Genomic DNA, 17895 nt, shown 5'->3' with positions numbered 1-17895 from the left:
ATACATTTGCTCCACATGACGAACCCATCAGATTTGTTTTTGTAGATGAAAGGGATTTTTTATGTATATATTTCAAACCTTTCTTCATCCTGAGATTACCAAGCAGAGCTGCGGGGCTTTCACTCTGTAGCTCTGGTAATAGAGAATAATACAGCATTGCCCCCAGTGGGCTTGTTGTGGTACTGCTTCTGCAACAAACTGTCAATCTAGTACACACCTTTTTTTGTTTATGCATAAACTACCCTCTTGTATTTCAGGAGGGTCATCAAAACAGTCTAATTATTGATAATAACATTATTGATTGAGCGAATAACTGTATAAAAAGCGCAGTTGTGTACTGCTGAGTGTGCAGCGTGACCCTGATTAATGACAGGGGATGGCAGGTCCTCATCAGAGTCCATCTGATTAATAACCGGCCCTTCAGTCCTTCCCTCACAACTAATGGCTCTCTGTCTCGCTGTCTATTATTATCACTCAATAATGAGATCTAAAAGAAGGTGTGTGTGCTTGTGTGTGTGTGTGTGTCAGTGTGTGTGTGTGTGTGTGAAAGAGAGAGGTTTATCAGATATTTGCATATCTAAAATCTCTTGATGTGATGAAATGTAACTATATTTATTTACTCTGTATTTGACAAACTTGACAAACTTATAGATCTGATATTAAGTCACATATAAAGTAGTTACATTTACCTCCGTGGACACCCCGATGGGTCAGTGATTACTAACTGTTGAGATACACAGGGGACATTTTTCTGCACGAGTACACCGACCTCTGACTACTGTGCTGTGAAGACTTGAACATTATCTTTACAGATGTACAGTCTAGTGAAAAACTAAGCACACCTTTACTGCTTTCATGGCAATTAAAAAGAGTAAGTAGCAGCTAGGTGTTTATAATCATTAACTGATCATCGGGAAGTGTGATCACCTCTTTAAAAATAGAAGTTTTCAACACTAAGTTGATGGTCGACTCTGTGCAGAAAAAGAGAAAAGCGAGCATTGAAGGGAAATATCAATAGTGGGAATTCTAGTATGTGACCAAAAAGATGAGGAGGGAAGAAGCAACAAAAACAGAGGCTTCAGTACAGGGTTGGAAAGGATCACTGAATTTCCTGATAAGTATGAAAAAGATATAACTTAGTTCCTTTGACCTTTGAAGTCATCAGATCAAAACCTGCCTGCACACTTACCACTGATAATCACATCAGTGTCCGTCCTCTCCACCTATACCGCACCAAAAAGATTATATTTTTGAGGAATTTTGTTGCAGCTCCACAAATGACTACTAAAGCTCTTCTGAAGAACTGTTGTTTTAGGATTAACCTTCATTCAATTACTGATCTGAAAGTATATTATAAATGACAAGTACTGTTGGCCTTCTTTAAATGTGGGTGAACTGAATGTTTACAGTCATGTGAAAGAGATAGTTGCGTATATGACTGTAAGTTAATGGTATAGGGATCAATGATAACTGAATGTGTGAAAAGCTACTGTAGTTACCATGGAACCACCATAATATGACAACAGATAATATCAGCTAATCAGTTAATGATAGGGGCCCTCGCAACGAAACAGCTGTTATGCTGTGTCTGGTGTTATATTGCTGTGAAAAAGCATTTGCCCCCTGCCTGATTTTTTAGTTTTAAATAAATACAAAATGCAGCTTTTAAATGGTGATCTATTTTATTAAGGGGAAGACTTTTAGAAAAATGTATCGTGGACTGAGCTTAACTTTTTGGAAGGTTTGAGTCTCGTTACATCTGACATTAAACTAACACAGCGTTTCATAAAAACAACATCATGCCAACAGTAAAAAACATGTGACGGACTGGGACTGCTTTGCTGCTTGAGGATGACTTGCTATATTTGGTGGAACCATGAATTCTGCTCCCTACCAGAAAATCCCGAAAGACCAGTGGACAATGATCTGAAACCCAGATCGGACATTCATGCTTGAAAACCCTCCAATGTGGCTGAATTAAAACAATTCTGCAAAGAAGAGTGGGCCAAAAATCCTCCACAGTGACCTGAAAGACTCATTGCCAGATATTGCAAACACTTGATTGCAGTACTTGCTGTCATGGGTAGCATGATCAGTTTTCACATGGTGGCAGATAGGTTTTGGTGAGCATTGTTTTTTCCGTAATAAATGAAATCATCATTTAAAAACTGTGTAATGTATTTACTTGGGTTATTTTTTCTAAATGTGAGGAATAGGAAAAAAAACTAACTAGGAAATCAGGAAGAGAGCAAATACCTTTTCGTGTCACTGTACACACACAGAAGAAGAAAGTTGGAGGTACACTGAGATATTATTTCTCACCTACAGTCAAGCTGTTGTAATGGCACAGACACTGAAATCCCCATGGGCAATGATGCATTCCCAGATGAAAATTACACACAGCAGCACTTGTTCCTGATTATTTCCTGGCTGTCTGCTATGTACAGGTGGCAAATTGCGTGTCATTTATTTCTTGCAGGTCAGCCTATTCATACTATCAGTCATGCCAATTTGTAACAATAGTGTTAGAGGTAAACACTTAGTTTTTTTTAGTCATCCTCTCCAAATTCAGCCAAAATGGTCAGAGTAAAGTTTCTGTACTGCTAATGAAATCTCACAGGGCGCTGGGCCCTGTGTCAGGATCCTGAATTCCTGTTACTGATTCATAGGAGCCACTTTGAATGCTGATCACTTGATAATTCCAGCATACCAACAAGCTGATACATAACACGACCGTCACATACAAACATATTGTTGCAAAAACATGGCCGTGGTGCAACATCTTGATACACGTTGAACTGAGGGAGTTAACGCCACACTGATAAGACGCTCTGATAAGGTCCATAAAACCATTACACTCAGAAAGTATGAATAAGAGATCTGATGACTGTGCTGCATTCATAAGAATTAGGGGGTGTGGACAGCTCTCATTCATAACATTATTCAAGAGTAGCTTATGTGCCTTTTATAAATAGGTGACTTATGATGATGATGACAAATAAACAAGGGCAAGGTGCAATGCTCAGGGACAAACAGAAAGGAGAGGCAGCCATGAATGTCACATAGCAAAACATGAAACTCTCTTTGTCTCTTACCTCTGAAATGTTTGCACATTTAAAACAAGCAAAGCTACTAAAAAAAAGTCTGGGATTTATACCTGGGGATGTAAGCATTTGCACAAATTTGAACAGATTTTTGTTTTCAGTGAAAAAAGCCTTTGCGTCAGTAGAAACTGTAAAGACAGAGTTTGTTATTCCTCTTTATGTGACAGCGTATTAATACTTTCATTTTCTTATAATAGGCTTAAACATTACAGGATGTTGTCAGCAACAAGGCCAAAGCACATGCAGAGAATTCAAGGATAAGATCTATCCAGTAGCAGATTTAAGAAGAACGAGAGGAAAAACATAAAAGATGAATATGTATAGAGTGACATGAAACACGAACGAATGCACGAGTGACGGTTATTCAGTATGTAAATCAGTTCTCCAGTTAGGCAAAACAGGTCTAGAGGTTTATTGGGAAATTACCATCTTTATTCTTATGTGTGTGTCAAACAAATCTATTTCACAAAATGGACTCAGATTTATAACTACCTTTATTTTTTTATTAAAAGACAGCTTTTTTTTTCTTCAGCTTCATTCCACTGTTACAATTTTTCAAAACAGTAAAACAAAAAAAACACCTAAACTACTGACCTGTATCCAGTATGTTTTGGCTCCAATGTTGAGCAGGTTAAATAGTAATTTTTTAAAAAGTAAACAAAAAACTATATTTACTAAACCAAAACATTTAAAGTTAAGCAGTATTTGTGTTTCAGGCATTTTAAATAATGTCCTTGATGCTATGCATCCGGGGTATAAACTTAAAAATGGTGCTAAAAACTGCCACTGCACTTAGAAAGGCGGAATATATGAAGGAAATGAGTACTGTACTTTTATGTGTGTATTTTTACTTGCAGACTATCTAAAGGGATCAGAAAATAACCACTGCCTCTTTAATGTCTGCATTTGCTCATTGGTAGTGTTTAACTGCAATATTTTGGAGGATTTTTATCAAGCTCAGTTAATAATTATGTGATAATTACGAAGAATTAACTTGCATTTATATATATCATATTTTAAAGAACATTTGCTAAGTGTGCACATGCATTATGTTCTATGTTTACAACCTTTTTAAGCTTATAAAGCCTTAAAATGCTTCAGAAACAGGGTTGTTGTCTTTGTTTTCCTTTTATTTTGTGATATTTTGCTGGGACTATTTTATCTGGTTTTTCAGAAGAACAAAAGCAGCTTTTCATTTTCTTTTTTGTTTATACCATTACACATCTTGGTAACTCAGATTTTTACATGATACGTAACCACCGAGTCTTCATCTTCTCCTCCAATCCTGAATCACAATCAAGCCTGTCTACATGCCGTGCTGATACCTGTCTAATAAGCTTCAGTTGTTGTCTTTTCAGAGCTCAGCCAAAAGACGTTCCTCTGGCTGTGTGCCTGCCCTGCAGTATCGCTCTCATTCTTCTGACCTTAGAATAATACTGTGTTAATATACAACCGAGAGGAGGGCAGGCCCTTTCCCGTATGTCTGAAGAGGCAGGGCAGCTTTAGCAGGCTGACAGTCTCAGCTACATTTCAGTACTCAAACGTAGTCAGGATTTTTCTTTTACTGGCAAGTCTGCACGCATGTCATCCTGAAAGGCACCAAAGGGATACTTCATTGCAACTTGTGAAAGAGCATCTTTCAATCACAGGACAGAATAGACAAAGAGGACTGCGGTAAAATGCAACAAGTGACCATGAATGTGAAGAAGCAGTTGTTGTCCTTATTCTGTTTTCTTCTGCCTTCTGTGGGACTTGTGTTGATGTGTACTGGGATCTACCTGTTGTCCCAGGAGAACGTGCATGAGGACGCTCTGAGGGTCATTTTTGTCTATATCATGATTGGCTGTGGCCTTCTGGCTATGGTCATTGGGGTCTGCTGGGGCCTCTGCTCAGGCATAAAGACCAAGAGAATTGGACGTGAGCGACACATCCAGGTCTTCACTATTGAAAGGTAAATCCATGTTTTTTGCAAGCATTTAATGCAAAAAACAAATGCAGAAAAAAATGTTTGTGTACCATAAAAAGTGTTTGAGTAGAATTTTACATAGAACATTAGCCCCTAATATTAAATATTCAATATCTCAATTCTTTGTTTGTTTGTTTTTGAACTAAAACAATCACAATGATGGTTTTAAATAAATAAGTATATATATATATATACATATATACATATATACATATATATATATATATATATATATATATATATATATATATATATACATAAAACAATACACCAAATATCTATTTTCTCTTACAGACCGAGTTCTTTTCCACCTTCATATGAAGAGTCCCAGGAAAGTCGAGTCTGCCCTGATGCGTCTCCTGAGTTTATGGTCATAGTTGATAGCACGGACATGGTGATGAGCCTGGCTCCTCCGTTGTACAGCCAGGACAGCTCAGAGGCCCCAGACTGCAGGTTTAGCTGGGAGCAACCTCCACCATACAGTGAAGTTGAACGTATTCAGCAGGGACAGATGGATGCAGAGGAGCCGAGGGAGCGCTTGTCTGGACACTGAGGGAAGAACAGTTTTTGCCTGACTGGTTGAGAGAAAAAAAGGGAGGAATGCAGATTGTAGAAGTGAATGACTTCTACACCAAGCTGAGTGAGAAAGTTCCAGAACAACTGGAAATGTTTTTATGTCACTGGATCGCTCAAGTGCCAAAAGATGGACAGCAGAGATGTGCTGACATCATCCTTCTGCCATGAATCTACAACCTAGTGTCTGTCATCTATCGTCTAACAGGCCTGAGAGTCTTTACACGGGTACGAGCAGAATGAGCCTCAGTTTTAAGCTGTGACAAATAAGCAGGGGTAGCATTAATCCAGGTGGACACATGAAGGTTTCATTTAAAACTGAGAACTTACTTTTATCTGCCCTTCATCCAACAGCCACTGTGTTGGATGATTTATGTATTAGAAAATGCATAAACTAGTTTTTAAAGGTTAATCTTTGAAGCCTGATATATTCTCAGAGTTGGATGAACTTTACTCAGCATAGCAAACAGGTAAGCTCACTGTCTTTATAGTGTGTTTGTTCATGGAAATAAAATGTCTTTATTACATTTCTAACAATATTTACACTGCAGTGTAAAGTAACAAATGCCCTGCCTATTGCAAACAGAATAACATCCAGTTATCAATTACCTCTCAATCTCAGTCCACCATAATTTATATAAATATTTGTTGTTTGTTAATCACAAGGTCTTATTTAACCTTTATTCAGCTGAGCTATTAATAGAAATTCTGAAAACCTCTTTTCACCTAACAGTATTGGAATGTGCAGATTCCAATGCTGAACGACGTGGCTACTTTTACACTTTTTACGCTACAAAATTATTGCATTTCATATGAAATTTTTATAAGACGTATTAATTTAAAGTCTTTTACAAAGTCTTTTATCCACTTAATCCATTTTTAAAAAATGGATTAAGTGATCTGATCTACTGATTGCAAGATCATCTTGCAGAGATGGACAGAAAACTGAGAGTGCATTGATGAGTGGTTTTTAATTTGCTGCAAACCTGCAGTGTTTAACAAATTTATTATGCCATCACCCAGTGTAAGGTTTATGCCACAGCTTCCCTAAATTGTGTTTGTAATTACCCAGACCATTTTTTAATCTTTCTGCAAGTTATTCCACCAGTGTGTGCACGCACTTTAATCAAAGTTGGATTTTTAATTTTGAAATTCAATTATTGCTGTTATCCATAAATTAAAAAAATTTCTCTTTTACAAAAAATAAAATATTAAAGAACATTATTATTTTTTTATTAAGATGCCAAATTACAGTTTTTTTCTTGCATTTCTGAATAACAAATTATTTTTTGACTTCTCAGAGAAGTCCAGCGTGCCAGCTCAAAGTTGGAGAACTGCCTAATAAATAAAACTATCATTTTTAGTTTTAAACAAGTTTTTTGAAATATTTTTTGTTTGTATGACAGGTGATCTAACAAATTATTCAGCACTGTAAAGTATTGTCTAATCCTTTGGGTACATTAATGTGACTTAACTATATACTGTGAATGCCAATACTGTCTGACTGTTACGTCTTTTCTGCCTTTGCTGAATGTGCACATGCTTTCTGTGTATGTCACTGTAAGATGTCCTAATAAAGTATTTCAACACATGAAGAGTACACCTGACAGCACACTTCATCACAATAAAAAGGCCGGTCGAGCACAAACTGCAGCATTACAGCTTATCCATTTTTATACACAATATAAAGAGGAAAAGAGTGGTTGTTGCCGTTTTTCTAATTAGACTATTGGTGGTATTTATTGGTGCAATCATGCTTTTAGCAATAATATGCTAAAGCTTAAACCATTTTAACTAAATTGTGTTTTTAGCAACTTGTCCGAAGTTGATAAAGTGCCCCCTATCCCCGTCCAGCTTAAGAAATAACACCTGATCCTATAAAACTGTTGTATGGGGCAATAACCTGCTATGGCTGGCTGGTAATGTCTGGCTGGCTGAGTGAACACATCCTTACGGATATCCACTGGCATATCCTCAACTGATAAAGACACCAATCAGGCTGTTTATGAGTTCCTGTTCTGCTTGTCTCATTCAGGCCATATAAAGATCAACCCTCTTCATTTTTTTGTCTCAACACAACAGCCTCAACACACTTTATGCTTAAAAGCACGCTCTTTCCTCAAATAATGAAAGGACATTCATACATCACCTGATGTACGGTGTCAGCGCAACAAAACACCTACGAGCAACATACTTCACTAAGTCTGTTTTTTTTTTCTTCTTTTTGTCCTTAGACCCATCTGACTAAATGAAAAAGACAAGAATTACACACAAATATTTTTATTTGGATTTAAAAAAAAGAAAAGAAGAAATAATGAATTCAAACATGATCATACAACATTTTCAAATCTTAAATTAAAGAATAAAAGCTGAAAATCTGTTTGGAGTACAATTTTCTTTTTAACTTATGTAAGTTTCAAAGAAGATTGTGGTTACTTACAAAGTATTGATAGAAAAAATATCTTTTAATTTTATGGCTTTAATAAAGTTAACAAATATTTATACCAAATTTATAGTATAGGTTTAGACAAATATGATGCAAATTTTAACTGATATATGCAAATCAATATTTAATTTTGTTTTAAGGTTTAAACTGAAGGTTAACTAAACACAAAAATGTGAATTTTCTGGCAATTATTTCCGTGTTAAGGTTTTTAAAAGGTCAAATAGTTGAAAACATGCTGTGACAGGTTCGAGCAATCTGAAATGTGAGTTTGCACGCTCATAATCTGTTCGCTGTTGACCTTTTCTTCATTATATATCAACAACATAATCACGCCTGCCACCTTTACCCACTAAGTATTCAGCATTTTTAATATGTGACTGATGATAGTCATCAATAAAGAACAGAGACAACTGTATGCGACTTTAACTTTATTTTTGAGAGACGAATTTCAGCAGTAAGCATCTGAGTCAAAAGAGAAATGAAAAATGAGGCTGAAACTACAGAGATATTTTAAAGATGAAACCAAGAAAGTACAGGAAAGGGTGCTTTGAGGATATTTTTCATGTGTTTGCATATGACTGTGAGAGTGTTTTTTGGTTGGTTTGTTTTTTTCACTTGCTCATGTGATTACATTTGGGCCACGGCGTCCTGTCCTCTCGTGAATGTTAGAGATCTTCAGGGCAATGGCAATGAGAGGACCCAGCACCACCTGAAGACAAAGCAAAGAGAGCTGAAGGCAGTGCTTTGAAACTCAATCAGATCTTTAAATCTTCCACATTCAAGTTATTGTCGACTTCTTGAGAATTTCGTGAGCTTTTTGGTCGGTTTTGCTGTGCAAGGTTGGCAGTTATAGACATCACGTGTTACTTAAACAGATTCCAGAGCAGATAACCGAGTTAGACTTACGTAAGTCTAGACCTTTAAAACTGTTTCAACATCCACATCAAGGGGATTTTATAGGAGCTTTAACCTAGTTAGTCAACCGGTTCTTGTTTATTTTTACATTCAGAAAATGCACACAAAGTGAGCATGAGACAACAAATGATGACAACATGCCACAAACTTTGAGAAAAGTATGACACTTGCTTTGATTGTGTACGCTGCACATGCACACATTGCTCAATAATTATGACATTATGACTCACAGGTTTGCTGTTGGGGCAATGTTAATTTGAACCCTTTACTGCACAGCATTGCATGATGGAAAACAGCGGACATGTACAGCACCGTGCAAAAGTCTTGAGACACCCCTCACTTCTTTATATTTTGGTTAAAAGTAGCCAAACCTTGTCTTTAAAAAAATCCAGCAAGGACCTGTCACAGGACCTGAGAGATGCATCTGAGCCTTGGGCTGATCCATCTACTGCTCACTGAAGCCTCATCAGAAATGGTCTCAGTGGAAGAGTGGCTGTCAAAAAGCCATTGTTAAGGAAGGGAAACAAGGAGAAAAGGCTGAGGTATGCCAAATTACACACTGAATTTCAGCCGGATCTTGTCAAAATGCATGGAATTATAAATGCAGGAAAGTACAGAAAGATTTTAATCTATCACGTACTACCACACGGAAGGCCACTGATAGGCAACAAACGCATTTTTCAGCATGACAATGATCCGACATACACTCCCAGTCCGGTAAAAACATACGTGGATAGATAAACACACAATAAAACACAATCAGTCACGGACTGGCCTCCCCAGAGCGGAACTTCCTCTTCCCCTGAACTTCAATATTATTGACAAAGAACAAAAGAAAAACCAGCCAACATCCAAAGAAGAGCTTAAAGTGTTCTTCAAGATTCCTGGAGAACTATTCCTGAAGAAATTATAAGAAAGCTGGCTAACACAGTTCAGGATGTGTTGAAGAATAAAGGTGATCATATCAAAGATTGACTTTCAAGCTTAGAATTGTAAGGCAGTATATTGTAAACTGTATTCCCAAGTATATTTATGAGTTTCAGTAAATCACTATTTACCATTTTCTGGTGATCTCAAGACTTTTCCACAACACTCTACATTGTATGATATTCTCATCCAAAAACTGCTACATGCAAAAAACATGTATTACACTGAAAGCACAGATTTTACTAAGGCTGCACACAAACATGTGGCTTTTCAGCTTGGCTGAGAATCTTGTACATAAAATCTGTCCCTCTAATCTAGCTGAGTAAGCATGGCGTGTAATCATGTATGTCGTCTCTGATAATTCATGTGCGCTGGGTAGGGGGCAGAATGATTAGATGCTGAATTTATGATCTAATGATGGATGATCCAAGGGTTCAGTGTAGGTTCAGTGTAACGCTACAAATAACACATTTTTATTGGCTGAATAAACACAGCAGCTAAATCACAGTTCAGGTATGCTTATCGCAACAGCACTTTAGCCAGGATGATTTTTTATTTTCATGAATAAAAAGGGGGATGCAACATTGGGACATAACGTCATGCTGCCCTATACGTTTTGAATTACTGCACCTGCATTTTAATAATAAAGACCAAAAAGTAATTCTCAAATACAAACTCTGTTGCTTTTCTTTGCTTTTTTATGTGGCAAAGTAAGAATTGAAATGTCGTTAATCTGAACAACACACACACACACACACACACACACACACACACACACACACACACACACACACACACTGCTCTAAATAAGGCTGTCAAGCCGTTGCGAAGGTAGCTTTATAACTCCCGGGGATGTTTAAAGTACACTACCTATCCCAAACATCGGTAGCCACACAACAAGCTTTACACTCCAAAGTCTACAGGTCAGTCGTCTTTAACAGTTTGAATGAAAGTTATAATACATAATCACAATACAACCACAGTACAGGCTGTATCCTTTTTTTTAATTGCTCAGCCTGATATAAACCTCGGATCAAAATTTAACCATACTTCATCAATTATTGTCTGAAGAAGTGAGCTCAAGACAACAAGTGATGAAACCCTTAGACACTGTGTCACTACTGAGTATTTACTCTGCTAATATGTAGTGAATTATAGTATATCAGAAGTAACATGTAAACAATTACTAAATAAACTACAGCGGGAGCGTTTTCCCCTGCTCCCTGCTGAACAGCCGTGGAACGGTCTTCTGGCCTTTAGACTCAATTAAAAGTCGCGGCCTTGAATACTCAAAAACAAAACTGCCTGGGAGCAGGAGCTTGTAATCAGGCTGACAGATCGATGGTACACCCTGTGCTGGGTTTAAGATATTAAATAGAGTCTGTTTCTCAACGTCCAGATAAGGTATTCCAACATTATTCCTCTTGCACTCTCAGCCATATGTTTTATTTCAGCTATAAATGTCACAAGTTTTGGAACGACTGCTTCATAATTATGTTGAAGGTTTTAAGGGACCCGGATAAATATGGACTCTTTTCATTCCTATTTTTGGGGTTCCACTTGTTCTTTTCGCAGCACATATATTTATATATATATATATATATAGCGCATATATTTAATCTATTTTATTACGCTTACTTGCATACATAAGTTTGGACTTTATTTCATTTTATGTTTGCTAAATCACAGACTCAAGTAGTAGTTTAGGAGTATATATGTATATAATTAAAGTTTCTGAACATTCAAATGATAGAATATCTTCTACGTATCACACAGATACATATCATGCATTTAATATGTTGAAAAAGCTCATCATGAAGCATCATTTCTGCTAATGTCTGCTAACAAAGCTTTCCTGTGGTGGTAAAACTGGCTAAAGATGACATAATAATGATACAATAATAATGTTGGAAGAATTTGTAAATGGCAAACAAATTGCCACACCATAGTTCAAGATAAGGATCTATACAGTCCTCTATTTTCTTTGGGTCGTGATTTGGGTGGAGCCCATCCCTGCTGTCATGGGGAAAGAGGTGGGTACACCCTGGGATAGTCACAGTCTATCTCAGGGGAAAACATAGAGAGACAGACAACCACACACTCTCTCCGGACAATTTAGAATTGTGAGTTAACCTCACATGCATCTTTTTAGAACCCAGAGGGAAACTAAAACACAGAAAGGCCCCAGAGCCAGACAAAGAGGTTCAAACGTTCAACCTTGGTTAGATGCCATTCATGAAGGGATTTAGGTCAAGATTTTTCCACTGAAAGGTGAGAGGTAATTGATATAAGCACATATATCATGAAAAGAAGGTACATAAACACCATCAAACCCATCTGCGTACCTGTGTCTCTCTGTTGTGTCTCTCCGGGTCTCTCTCAAAGCTCTCAGCATAAATGCGGATGGTGGTCCCCATCCCTCCGCCGCTCCCGCTCATTCGAAACACCAGGCGGGACGCATCATTAAAGATAATCCTCAAACCCTGGAAGCAAAGAAACCATTTTCTTAATTTTTATCAATTGACTTTTGTCTACTGTTTCATGACTGACTATTCTCTTTCTCTTTTAAATATTAAAAATTATATAAACATATTTAAAAAACACAAGTAAATGGCCAAAAGCAAAAGACAAATAAATGGTCATGTATTTGAGTGAAAATGGGATAAAAATCATTTGAATTCACAAATTCACAAATTGTAACTTTACAGCCCACAAAAGTACAAATCTTGTATCATCAGACTGTAATTAGTGTTGCAGTAAAGGCCAACATCCACTAGATGTCACTGTTACTGTGTGTTTTGTTGGCGCATGATTCCAACTGTACTCTTGATGCATGCAGCGCACTCACATTCCTCATGATTTTGGCTATAAAGTTGCATAAGGTTATAACTACAGCTGCACTTTCCAAGAATCTCCTGACTCTGACAGCAGATAACATTCTCGCTAAGGTTCATAACTAAACTCTGTGTGTGACTCTTCAAACTTAATCCCAGGATATCACTGAATTGGGACCAAGCAAATATATCCCCTGCTGACTGACGTAAGGAAGAAACTTTTCGACTAATGCATCTGTGTAGCGCTTATCTGTCCTGAATTCCACAGTCTCTCCTTCATTATTCGATTAGAGTACGAGTTCAAGGGAGGTGACAGCAACATGTTATGAGAAAAAACAGGACTCCAAACTGTATTGTCAAAGTATCCCCACCTCAGGCGTTAAGCTGTACTGTCTCGATACTGACAAATGTTATTGCAACTATAGTAAACAAAAGTTTTGTATAGTAGTAAAAGTCAAGTGGATGCACTGTCCCAGTTCCAAAGCAGCCAGTCTCAGACAAATGGCTGTGAGCCTATTAGTTAACCGTGGCTCAGCATTATTGTTTACAGAACACAGTACTAAATGGAAATATCCGGAGCACTCTGGGAATGAAGGATAACATGCCAGAGTCCAGGTGAAGAGAGACGGCGATAATGAGAGACGTCCGTCCGTCCAGCTGTCTGTCTCTCTATCTGTGAGTCTGTCAACTCATCTCTAACAATAGAGTGGCAGTTATCAGAAGGCTGACTAATGCTTGTTAAAAACACTTGCCAATGCAGAGCTCAGAGGCCCCGAGTGGAGCACATACCAGCCATAACTCATGTGTGTCGTGCATGTGTGTTCATCTTTATTCATCTATCAATCCATTTGTTCATCTAGGAGCCTAAAGGTGCTTAGAGATTTTGGAGAGGTCTTTGTCTGAGCCTCCCTCCCACCTGCCAGCATCCATGCCAACTGCTGTTGCTCTGCAACTGTGTGGAATTATTCATGGACTAATGTTGGTGTGGAAACGTGGGGAAAGAAAGTTAAGATGAGCTGTGTGCATAGAGACAGAGCACAATAAAGTCCCACTCACACAAGAGGGGAAACTACTCATGGCTCTTCATTTGCATTTTGATTTCACACATGAAATGAGCTGCAGCAGAGCATCTCTACGCAGGTCAGTACTGACCATCGTAATCAACTGCTTCTTATAAACACATCAGGTTTTTTTTTTTAATTTAGCTCAGCCTCATATGTCTATTGTAGTTATTGAAACAGTGCAGTAAAGTTAGGACGTCCTGTTGTCAGTTCCTATGTGATAAATCAGCATACATTAGCACATTGCCAGTGCCATATGGGCTATAATATAAGGGCAAATAATAGTGAACACAACCTGGATCTTGGCTGCCTTTTGTTCTGTTCTTTGTCAAAATGACCCTGCACTGCTTTTGTATTGTCGAGACTCTGGGGAGGCCAATCACTGACAGTGTTCCACTATGTGTTTTTCTATCCTGCATAGGGAGTGTCTTTGAGATCACTGCCGAAAAGTCAAGCTGTTGCCAAACTAATGCCTTCTTCCTACCATTACATGGTAGATCAGAATCTTATAGTACTTTTGTGTATTCATAATCCCATCAGTTTTGACAAGATCCTCAACACCACTCACTGAATTACAGCCTGAAACCATGACACAGCGTCCATCATATTTTACAGGTGGGTATAGACACTCACTGTTTACCTCTTACCTCTCTGACCTCCACTGACAACAATGTGAACCAAAAATTTCAAACTTGTATCCATCACTCTATAAGACCTGTTGCCACTAGTTTTCAATCCAATTCTCGTGTAATTTATCTCAGTTTTTTCTCCCTGCTTCCCTTATTTAAGGATGGCTTCTTCCCAGCCATCCTTCCACTGAGGCCATTTCTGATGAGGCTTCAGTGAACAGTAGATGCATCAGCTTAAGGATCGGATGACACTCTAAGGTCCTTTGTCAGCATTCCTGCCTATTTCTTAAGGACATGATTTTCAGATACTGTTTATCTCCTGTAGATTATTTTTCACGCCTGGCAGTTCTTCTTTGTTCCTCCATTTATCTAGTTTCCTCTGATTTTTTAGCTCTTTAAGGATATTCAGCACGCCATGGTGAGATATGTCAAGTTTCTAATAGTTCTTTAAGAATCACCTTGTTAGTGCAAAATTACCATTTCATGCCTATCAAACTGTGTTATCGTTGGCATTTCTTAATAGATTTGACTAAGCAAATGGGAAAAAATAATCAGTTTTTCAAGACAAAGCATGAAAATAAAAAAGATCTATTGCACAAAACCAATTTCAAAAAAGGCGCTAAAGTCTAGTTCCTAAAAATAAAACAAAATAAGATAAAAATAATAAAACAAAGATAAGGCTTTTACACAGAACTGTAGATCAGACTTGATCTTAAAAAGTGTGTCTATCTACACTCTTCCGAGTGTAAGTGCTTGAAACGTGTGCCTCACAGCGGACATCTTAGAACAAAAACATTTGTGTTACTACAGCCCTGCTTTCCACACTCTGAGCCACTTACAGTCAAAAAGCTATCAAGGCACTGCTAATTCTATAGCTATTTTAGGAGATACAGCCACAGCCAGCCTTAGATAAAGATACAATCAAATTTATTCTTTTAGTGAGTTGCCATCTTTATCATTTAGACATAAGTATAACTTAAAGCAACATTTTATAAAATCAGTCATAGATAAAAAAAAAAATCTTCACCAACATAAAGAAGACAAGTTTCTTACTAGTTTAACAGAAACCTTTGCTTCTTTTCGTTGGTAGAGGTCTTTTACTAAACAAATTTCACATAATACCAAATTATCCAAAAGGCAGTATCTACATTTAGCGCACAAATTGTTCCATCATCTGATATGCAGACGACGTGGAATGTATTCAGTAGCCAGCTACAAAAGGCCGCCATGCCACTGCTGTGTAAATCCCCCAAGCTTTGTCTTGTGTGTTTGTGTATTGTGTTTGAGTGTGTTTGCGTCTCTCGTGTGCCAGCTCTTCCCCCTTCAAACACACTTGCAATGGAGAGACTGCAAAGTGAGACGACAGCTGATATAATTCTGTCCTGGGAGGAATGTGTGTTGTAATAACATTCACTGGGGCGACTGGGATGCTGAGGATTTATCAGTATTTTGGGGTGACTGACTAAAAAGCTGTTGGCCTGCTGTATCCATGGTGACACAGTGGAATAGTCACAGCAGGATAACAAAAGACTCCTTCACGGTGCTAAGATAGACAAGGTGAAGCCGGTGGTCAGAGTGGAAAACACAAGTGCGAACAAGGATCGGCAGTGGAAGGGTACGCATGTGTTCACACTTACGCTCATGGACAACTGGACGGATGTACACACCAAAATGCACAATGTGTGTGTGTTTGTGTGTGTGTTTGTAAGGTGGGGCAGAAGCTAAGAAGTGTTGACAAATTTCCACAAATTTCTGGGCAGGACAGGAAAGTCAGCTGGGTGAAAGTCACAGACACGAAGAGGAAGGAAGAAGGGAAGGAAGGAAGGTTAAATTAACCTAGCGAGTTATCGGTGTTTGTAGTATACGCGCTGTATGTTATGTGCCTGTATGCATATGTTTATAATTTCAAAAGGAAGATAGACTGTCATGTCCAAACATGGAGCCTTGCTGATCAGACGGGACTGAAGCTTAGTGGGTGGTCTGGCTTACACCAGGCTGAGTACATGTATATGAACAAGGGGAAGAGAGAGTGTGTGACCTGATGTGAAGCAGCTTTTCAGTCACTTTTCTAATGCAATGCAATTTGGTGTTGGGTTGAACAAACAGGTCTGTGGTTTTTGGTTGGTCAACTTATTGTCAATCTCAGTTTAAGGTAACCAGTTTGGAGACTGGAACCAATAAATGACTTCAAAGTTGTTCTGGTTGTTTTTAATCTAATTGAGTCCATGACAGAAACGACTATGTTCTGCTGCATTCTACACAACTTCTGCTCTTTGCAAGCATCTGCACGCACAGCATGCTGACACCAAGCCAGTGAAGAATCCAACACTTAAGTGATGTAAACAGTAGTGTCATGAAGCACTTTCTCCAGCGAGTAATTAAGTAAAGTGCTGTGTTACGAGTGATGTGTAGTACTTTACTAAAACAATTACAACTCAACAGAAACAGCAGGTTCAAGAGATAAGTAAAGCAAACAGGACACTAATAGCATCCAGCTATCCAGTTTTATATTGAAACACAGAAAACTTCTAAGAGTAACTTTAGCCTAAGTGGCAACTATTTAAAACAATCTTTTTTTGCACAAAAGGATCTACTGATCTGTCTTGTTACAGCTTAAGGTTCTTTTATGCTTAATTTATGTTGGTTGAATGTTGATTGGTTTACAGGTCAGTTAGGAAAGGGAAGGGGTGTGACTTATGCTTCCTAGTTTCGTTTTCTCCCACTCTTGAGTTTTTCTGTATTTCTAGTTTAGGTTGTCTTGTTTGTTTTGTGGTCCCTTTTAGGTCCTTGTCTTGTCTCTGTGTCCTTCCCTCAGCATCTCCCAGTTAAGTCAGTCTTGTCCTCATGTTTGTTTGCCTGTCACACTCCCAGTTTAGTTTCCTGTTTTCCCAGTCGTTTCTCGGTGTGTCTCTCTCATCTCTCGCTCTCTCGCCCCTAACTCTCTCTCGCCCTCTCCTGTCCCTCGGCTCTCTCGTCTTTCATGTAGTAGTCAGTCTGCGTCTTATTGTGTGCTTATTGTGCTTCCTGTTTTATTTTGACAGTCTCTTGTCCTGTGTGTGTTGTGAACTCCCTCTTGCCGTGTGTCCTGCCCGTTGTGATAAATCTCTCACTGTCGGTTTAGTGTCTGCCCTTAGCCTTCTCAGTTTTGTTATGTATCTATAAATCCAACAATAAGGCTTTTGTAAAGTTCGGTCTTGCCTGTGAGTCTGCGCTTTGGGTCTAGTCCTGCCTGCCTCACACAGCGTCACCTGACATGCTCTTTTTCGTTGTTGCAGCGGGTCCTGAGTTTAGCAGAGTGGGATTGGTCATAATGTAAAACACCTAGCCAGTTAGCCAGGGCTTTTTAAACTCTGCCTTCCTGTTGACCTGTGCTCCCTTCACCTGTAGTGATGCCTGTGCTGTGAGTTGGATGTCTCAAGACCGGTCTTGGTCTTGAGACC

At 38.3% G+C, this 17895-nt stretch overlaps 2 protein-coding genes across 2 annotated transcripts in view; one reads left to right on the top strand and one right to left on the bottom strand.

Annotated features, from left to right (window-relative positions):
- Positions 1–4048: 4048 nt before the first annotated feature.
- On the top strand, positions 4049–7277 carry LOC120443117 (transmembrane protein 252-like). Its single transcript, XM_039621073.1, has 2 exons — positions 4049–5055; positions 5365–7277. The coding sequence occupies exons 1-2, from the start codon at positions 4784–4786 to the stop codon at positions 5621–5623; spliced, it is 531 nt and encodes a 176-aa protein (XP_039477007.1). The 5' UTR covers positions 4049–4783; the 3' UTR covers positions 5624–7277.
- A 1223-nt stretch (positions 7278–8500) lies between these two features.
- The window catches only part of pgm5 (phosphoglucomutase 5), a 30160-nt gene continuing 20765 nt past the window's right edge, over positions 8501–17895 (bottom strand). The window contains exons 10-11 of the mRNA XM_031728194.2: positions 12277–12414; positions 8501–8798 (exon numbers count right to left, since the gene is read on the bottom strand). Of these exons, the coding sequence (XP_031584054.1) occupies positions 8709–8798; positions 12277–12414 (228 nt within the window). The 3' untranslated portion in view covers positions 8501–8708. The remainder of the gene's footprint in view (positions 8799–12276; positions 12415–17895) is intronic.

This window comes from Oreochromis aureus, linkage group 12, assembly GCF_013358895.1.
Source record: "Oreochromis aureus strain Israel breed Guangdong linkage group 12, ZZ_aureus, whole genome shotgun sequence".
Classification (NCBI taxonomy): Eukaryota; Metazoa; Chordata; class Actinopteri; order Cichliformes; family Cichlidae; genus Oreochromis; species Oreochromis aureus.
This window is presented reverse-complemented; position numbering and strand designations above follow the sequence as displayed.